The sequence below is a fragment of the Medicago truncatula genome, chromosome 4, assembly GCF_003473485.1.
Source record: "Medicago truncatula cultivar Jemalong A17 chromosome 4, MtrunA17r5.0-ANR, whole genome shotgun sequence".
Lineage (NCBI taxonomy): Eukaryota > Viridiplantae > Streptophyta > Magnoliopsida > Fabales > Fabaceae > Medicago > Medicago truncatula.
Genome location: NC_053045.1, coordinates 52,496,705 through 52,505,301, shown reverse-complemented (window position 1 = coordinate 52,505,301; position 8,597 = coordinate 52,496,705). Strand labels below are relative to the sequence as shown.

At 34.3% G+C, this 8,597-nt stretch overlaps 1 protein-coding gene across 1 annotated transcript; it reads right to left on the bottom strand.

Moving 5' to 3' along the window:
- Positions 1-3,186: 3,186 nt before the first annotated feature.
- On the bottom strand, positions 3,187-7,961 carry LOC25493802 (calcium-dependent protein kinase 30). Its single transcript, XM_013602415.3, has 7 exons — positions 7,156-7,961; positions 6,391-6,534; positions 6,131-6,283; positions 5,203-5,318; positions 4,938-5,105; positions 4,185-4,415; positions 3,187-3,998 (listed from the first exon to the last, which is right to left on the bottom strand). The coding sequence occupies exons 1-7, from the start codon at positions 7,835-7,837 to the stop codon at positions 3,825-3,827; spliced, it is 1,668 nt and encodes a 555-aa protein (XP_013457869.1). The 5' UTR covers positions 7,838-7,961; the 3' UTR covers positions 3,187-3,824.
- Positions 7,962-8,597: the final 636 nt, after the last annotated feature.

The following is an 8,597-nucleotide window of genomic DNA, read 5'->3' as shown; positions in this document are numbered from 1 at the left end:
TTTATAATGATTTTTTCAAGGAATCCTCTGTGCAGAAGAGGAAGAGTGCACCGGTGGATGGAGGAAGAGGTGCGGCGGTGCCTGTGGGAGGGAGAGGTGGCGTCGATGATGATGGGGAAGGAAGATGGAAAACTATCTAAGAAAGAAGAAGGAGAGTATTAGCGCGTAGACTTTGTTTTCATTAATTAATTGTCTTTTTCAAATTTTTTAATCACAACTATTGATTTTATTTTTTTCCACATGTCACACATCTATCACTTAAAATGAGGTAAATTAAGGAAACCTAAATGGATCAAAGATAGACTCGATATGTATGTGATGTCTTTCTCCCTCATAATTGTTTTAGTTAGTGGAGTTTTTCGTTGTCATTGTCACGGAGTGGGTATTTTAATTCTTGGACTCGTGTGTATAGTAAGCAAAAGTGACATATGTGATATTAAAATAAATAAAAGGAGGGATCGATGTCTTAAGGTGATGTAAGGCTAGCTGTTAATATAATGAGATTCTTAGAGCATCTTTTTCAATGGAAGTTTCTTTACTTAACAAGGACTTCTCTTTGTTATAATGGAGGAAGGAAGAATGGATGCATAATATGTAACAAATAATTATATAAGAAATCTCTTTCTAATTAGCTTTTAACACGTCTTACGTTCAAACGAAGTAATAAAATATATATAAATTTATCCCATTTTTAAAAGAAGTAATATTTACGAGGTAGTTTATAATTTAATAAATAAATTACTTTTGTATAATAATGTAAAGTAACTGAAACTTGTTTAAGTACTTTTCATTTGAGTCCATATTAGTGTCATTGGAATTATTGAGTTCTTAATATATATTTTTATTAAAAAATTATAAATAAATGATGTGTACATGTGAAATCTATTTAAGAAGTCTCTATTAATGTACTACAATTGTGGATGCTTTTAGACCATCCAAAATGATGAATGCTTCACCTATTTAGCACCACATTAAATAAACACCCCTGTTGTGGAATATAATACATGGGTGGCTATGAAAGCACCCTTTCTCTCTTCATTTTTCATGGGTCCCATTTAATAAATATTAATAAAATAAATAAATTTTGTTGAAATGTAATGATATAAAATTATTAGTGGGATCTATTTAATAATTTCTTTTAAGGTGCTGGGTTGGAGAAAATCAGTGATTATTAAGTATTACCGTAAAATGAATGATGTAGACATATGAATCAATTTAAACACCCAATTTATGGTGCTCTGTTGTGGATGGTCTTACTCTCTCGGTCACATACACACACAAACACACTCACGTGCGCGAGCCCACACATAGATACACACACACACACACACATATATATATATATATTAAGTAGAATAATTGATGCATTTAAATTATATTATAAATTAAATATATTGATTAGTTGATGAACTTGAAAATGAATACTTGTTTATAATAGTGATCGAGTGAAATACTTTTATAGTGATATTAGAGAACAAAACTTAATCAAAATGGTGTTTTAGTGTTGATACCATGATTATCTTTAGAGGGAAACAGATCTAAAATAAATTCTCGAAGTCGTTTATTCTTTGAGAGTTGCACATTAAAAGAGATAAGATTTGAATATAAGGACAATCTTCACCTTATGAAGTTGAATTATGGCCAACTTAAATTCTAAAAAGATACAAGAGTTGAAGAGTGTTATAGATACTATCTTTCAAATACTTATCTACTTATTGAGTGAAACTTAGGCGGGTTCCATATTTTGAAAATGGATATCATAAGAGTGGTGAGATACACATATGTTCATCCAATAAAAAGTGTGTTTTTAAAAAAGTATCAGTAATAAATTGTTCTTAACATTTCTCAAAATAGTTGATCAAACCGGAGTGGTTGATATGAAGACCGGGTTAAAGCCTAGTGCTATAAGTATAAGAAAATTGCTCGTCTCAGTTTTAAAATTGTTTTTTTTTTCATCAATCCAGCGGCAATTAACTATTGTCAGACACTTTTTAAATATGTTCAACCGACGTTGAAATTGTCCGGCGACAATTAGCTACCGCTGGATTGGTGAAAAGAGCAATTCTAAATGTGAGATGAGCAATTATCTAAGTATAAAATGAAGAGTTTTTGTATCTGGGCTTTAAATTATACTTAGCCTAAAACTTGGTCCATTCTGCAAATGGTTCTAGATTTGGATCAAATGAGTAAGGTTTGACAAAATGACCAAGAGAGTGTTGAATGAAACAATATTTTTTGAGTGGTTTTTTCTTCTTCTCTATTTTTTTGGGTTTTATATTTTGAAAATAAGGTGCGCGAGAAGATTATAGAGTAGGAAAAGAAACACTTTATTTTTTATATTAGTCAACAAACAGTAAGCATCAAGTAATCTTGTTTGTTTTTTCATAAAAGAAGGAAATCACTAAAAATGAACAAGAGAGGGTGTACTACATACATCCTAAAACATAAAAATGTCAGTACAACTGTTGGCTTTCCTGTAGGCTGTAAATGTGATAGAGAGACATGTTAGTCTAGTGCACAAAGGAGATAAAGAACTTCCGCAAGGGGTCAAAGAGAAGCTGAATCACAAAACACATTATTGACAAACCTAACCACTGTTTTTGAGTCAACCTCAACAAGAAGAGAAGGAATAAGATGTTTGCAAGCAAACTTCAGGCCATAATACAAACTCGGAGTTTCAGCATGAACAATAGTGGAGGTTCTAATATTGCAATGGAAACCTTGTTCAATCCACAAGTTTGCTTCTTATGAAATTATGATCTCCACAATTAAGCAAACTTCAAGCAACAAATTATTCATTATACGATTTGTTTTCTTGAAAATAATTATAGATCATTATTTCTGACCAACTTTAGTTCCCACAAAAGTTTCACAAGTATACACTTAAAAAATCATTAAGTGTCTAAGCTATTCATGAATGATTTTCGTTTAATTCTTTTTATTTCCTACATTGTTGTGTACATGTGTATACTTTTTTTTTTTCACTACCAAAAAAAAGAGAGTAACAGCAATGCTCATATTCTAACTCCTAAAGATGTTTCTAAATTCTGATACATCTTGAGCTTGATATCTTCACAATTGCAATTGATCTCAAATGACAAATGGTTACAAAAATGAAACACAAAATATGGTTACTAATGTTTATCTAACTATTCAATCTTCATTTGCCTTGGACAATGACTAAAATGGAAGAACCTGTGAATACAAGTGATAACTTAGAAGGAAAAAACCCAATAAATCTGCATTTTATACAAACAAAGTGAATCTTTTGGTTGAACCAAAGTATTCCTTGGCACAAAGCCAGGACAAATCCCTAGGACAGAGTGAAACTGCTTAACTTGCAGATAATGAAACTTTCTTAGAAGCTCACACCACAGATCGGACAAACCCTGACTGGTTTCTGCCTATAACAGTTAGAAAAACCACATTTATCAATGAAATTATAAAACATAAGTAACATGACATAAGTATACAATGAATATACATGACATTTTGAGGCCTGCAGCATGTTCCTCCAGCCCTTCACAATTCTTTTACTCAAAAGTTATAAAACAATCTTTAGTATGCAATCCTCCAACTTTTTACTGACAAGTTATAAAACAATCTTTAGTATACAATCCTCCAACGCATTCTTCAACCATCGAACACCAAGCCAGCCGAGAAACCTAAGCTACCCAACTCCAACTCAAGTAATCAGTACACTCCAAAAACTTGATTGCTTTTATGGCAAGATTACACAAACCATGGTTTGAAGAATGGAAAGGGGTGGATGAAAAGGGGAATCTTAGTGAGCACCAATGTTAAAGAAAGAAGTAACTTTATACTCAAACCACAACAGCTTGACCACTTATCTCGTCATGAAGCTGAAGTGAGCCGTCCTTCATCAAGTTTATGCTCAGGCTCTTGAATCTTTCCCTAGAATATTGCCGGGATGCTTTTCTCCAATCAGTTCCCGTTTTCATCATGGCCACAAACTCCTCATAACTGATGCGACCATCCTGTGAAAACAGAAAATTGAAAAAATGTTCTAAGTACACGGGAAGCAGCAAATAATTGTAATATAAAATGAACAGATCAATATTTTTAATAGGAACAGTATATCTTCCTTGGTTTATGTTGCAATGGCAGTCACACTTAAAAAGAAAGCAAAATAAAACAATGAGTCGTGAGAATGAAAGCCAAACCTTGTCAGTGTCAACTTCTCGCATGATCTCATTCAGTACATTAGTATCAGTTTCTCCCAAGTCATCCACTAATGCTGCTTCTAGTTCACTTAACTCAATATACCCACTCTCGTCTTTGTCAAAAAACTTGAATGCTTTACGGAAATGCTCGTCATTCTCCATTCTTTGCAAGTGAATTGTCACAGCTACAAACTCTCCATAGTCAAGAACTCCATTCCCATCAACATCGGCCTAAGCAATTGACAGCAAAGAAAAAAAATCCTCAAATCATAGAACTTATTATTGCACCCACTCATACACTTGACACAGGGCATGAATGGCAAATTAATTTCCCAATTTAAGACTTCAGAAACAAAATCAATTTTCATATCCATATTGACAATTTCAAACATCATCCATAAGTATATCTCAGGGAACATTTACGCCATACATAAAGCACACTTAAAATTTGGCATTTAACATCATATGATGTACTGCAACGCAAAGGCCAAAACCAATTCAGACACATTTATATTACATGTATTAAGTAGGCACACAACAATGTAAATAGGAAAGAGAAAATCTCCATTGCTGGAGAGCAAAACATATTCATTATAGAAGTGTACAACTGCTCACTCTTATAAGAAACTGTGCAACAGAAGACCAAAAAACGGTTTGATCGAGCTTCATCAGATTGTCAAATAATCATAGTGACAATCAAAGAAATAATATTATATTGATCAATATGAATTATAAAAATTTACAAAAGCCTACCACATCCATCAGCAACTTTATCTCTGGCTCAGCCAGCTGTGAGCCAACCTTCCGCAAACCAGCCTTCAGTTCCTCATATGTTATTCTGCCATCTTTGTCGGTATCCATCAATGTAAACATGTCTTTGATTATTTCTACTTCTTCAAGAGATAAATGTTCCGCAATTACCTGTAGTATTAATTTAAAGAAATTAAAATCACCAACATTTCAACTTCTTTAGTACTTATAAATAGAGCTTGACACATAAACAAGAATAGATGCTAACCCGAAGAGCTCTCTTTTTGAATCTATTCATCAAAGAGAACTGCTTAAGCCTTGTTCTCACAATATCTCCTAATGGAACGTTCGAAGCTTTCTTTGCATTTTGTAGCCAAGGATGTTCTGCAACCATAATTAAGGACAGTAAATATATATACCTGATGTAAAGTTCAACGAGCCAAGTTATAAACATTCATAGTTGAAAAATGCTTATATGCATCAATTTTTTTTTAACGGGGAGATTGGAGTCGGCAATGTGGCAAAGGGTCCATGTGAGAAACATAATACTCCTCATACAAAAATGATGAAACAGAAATAGGCATGGCAACTTTGAGGTTTGAGCTGCTTAAACATTATTGAGGATAGTTAAACTCAATGTTTCAGTTTGTTTGAGAGTCAGCAAAGAGAGTTAAATTAATATTCAAGTTAGATATTGAGGGGCAACAAGTAGAAACCTCCCCAATGTGACCATGAATTAATGGTCCTGAATATATGTCAATAAAAAAGTATCCTTCTCGTTCTACGCAAACTCATCTCAAAGCAATGAATAAGATTCCTCAAGCATTTTAAATATTTCGCCCTTCCAGAAAAATAATGTGTATGGCAGGGACATTGGCTGAAGTAGGATTAGTGGTTACACTGTCATATCCCCCCTTCTTCTAATCTAAGAGCTCCTTGCTTATGAGTTTCTCCACCGCATTTTAAAATCCTAATACATGTAAGATTTTGCCATGAAAGATGAAACCACTGTTTGTTACTGAAATTACTGGCAGAAAGTAGATGGATATCAGCAAGATTCATCTTTCATAATCCTACTTACACTATCCTAAATATCAATTTGCTACAAAACTCAGCTACAAAGTGAGTCACTAGTAATCAGCAGAGCACACACAATCCTACTTACAATAGAAACCACGAAGAACAGGCTTACTTACCAAGCACCTGTTCAGCAGTCAAGCGTTTTTTAGGATCGGGTTCCAACATTTGACGCACAAGGCTCTTAGCACTGTCAGAAATCTGAGGCCAAGGCTCCCTCTTGAAGTCAATTACCCCCCTCAAAATCGCCAAAGCAACCCCTTGCTCAGTCTCTGCAATCAACAAGCCAAACCAAAAATTTCAGCACACACAATTAATCAGTAACCACTCACACCCAACCAAAAATACATAAACAAGTAGCAAAAGAAAAAAACAGTACCAGCCCAAAATGGAGGCACCCCACATAACAAAATATATAGAATCACCCCTGCACTCCATATATCAACCTCTGGACCATAATTCCTCTTCAAAACCTCTGGTGCCATATAGTAAGGACTCCCCACAATCTCTGAAAATCTCTCCCCTATTCATCAACAAAAAAAAGCAACAGCACAATTCAATAAACACCCCAGAAAAGATAAATACAGCCGTATCAACAAATTTTATTTGTTCTTAACCCTCTAGTTCATGAGGAAAAGAGACCATGGTAGCAATCCAAAGTGGATTGTCGTAATCAAGAAATGAACACAGGTACTATCCAAACAATTCATCCTTAACCGAAGCCTCACTAGACGCGTTAACAAGTACGTTACAAAGACACTTCAGATTGAAGGCGTGTCCAGTGTCCCGACACAACATCAACACATTTGGTTACATTTAAGTGTCTGTTTGATTCTGCGGTGACAATTTGATTTCGAATGTAAAGTAATGTATGTTTGGATACATATAAGTGAGTTAAACAACAAATTTTTTAGGCTAAAAATCGACTGTAGAGGCAAAAACTTCAAACTAGAGTAATTTCTCAGAGGCAAAATCTATTCTACTCAGAACATCCAAACATGTCAAACTACACATCTAAAATCAATTTTGCATCCTCTAAAAGTGAAACCAAAGTTCTATTTTCTTAAACTATTACCGGTGTAGACATGTTTTAGTACTCGATAATAACTACCAGCAACAAAAAGGATAGAATCGAATACAATACCGGGCTTGAAGAAGACAGATAAACCAAAATCAATAGCTTTAAGAACAGAATTCTCCTTCTTATTAGCAAATAGAAAATTCTCCGGCTTAAGATCCCGATGCATAACACCATTAACATGACACATCCTAACAACCTCAGCAATAGTCCTAGCAACATGAGCAGCAGCTCTTTCACTATAATGCCCTCTAGCAACAATCCTATCAAACAACTCCCCTCCTTCACACAACTCCATCACAAGATGAACATTCTCATCATCCTCATAAGTAGCCTTCAACTTCACCACATTTGGATGCTCCGGCAACGTCGACATGATCGCTACTTCCCTCCGAACATCTTCAACGTCAACCGCAGTTCTTAATTTCCGCTTCGAAATTGATTTACAAGCCAGCTCTTGTTTTGTTTCCTTGTCTGTGCAAAGATATGTTATACCGAATTCTCCACGGCCAAGTTCACGACCGAGTATGTACTTGTCGTTGATTCGGTTTCTTGGATTTGATTCTTTCAGAACACGGATTGTTGCTCCTGGAGTTAACGATTGTTCTGTGTATGGATTTGATTTTGGTTTTGGTTTTGTTTTTCTTCGCCGGCCATGGTTTGAGTTTGACTCTGTTGTTGATGATGTTTTTGCTTTCCCGGTTGATTCGATTGCGTCTTTGTTTATACAAGTATTGCAATTTCCCATGATCGGAGAAGTGGACTAAGTCGCCGGCGGTGATTTTCTCCGGTGAAGAAGGAAAGATTGGTTGGTTGGTGTGTGAAGATGTGTAAGAGAAAAAAAGTCTTAAGTTATGAACTTATTGCTTTTCTTTTCTTGTGAAAAAGATTTATTTGACTATGACAAATTTTATTTGACTATAACAACCACCTTTGTGTGGTGAGTCAAGGAAAAATGCACAACCACTATTGATTTAACAAAATAAAGCAGATTGTATGGATTTTTTATTATTCAAATAATAATGAAAAAGAATGATAATTATGTAAAAAGAAAAGGAATAATATAATTATAAAAAGGGAAAATACATGTATATGGTCGGTAATTATAGCTCAATTGATACTCGCTACATTTTTTTTGCAAATAGTTACTTGACAAAAAAAAAACTTAGCTAAAGACTCTAGATTCAAATTTAATTTTAAAAATCCTATAGTGTAATATCTTTTAAGAATTTTGTCATTTATTATAATTATATCCGACTCGATAAAAATAGTGTAAAGATACCCTCTTATTTATTTATATATTAGGTTTGGTAAGAATTGGACCGTTTAAGGAACAAATTGAGCTGGCCGGATGTGTGAAACGTTGGTGAGTTGTATATAGGAGCAGTACTTGTGAATTGCATGTTTGGATGGATCATTGCATGGGGTCATGACACTTGGAAACTTCATTTCTCATTTTGATTTATTGAATGGGTGGGGGGATCGATAAGTAGTAATATAAGATAAGA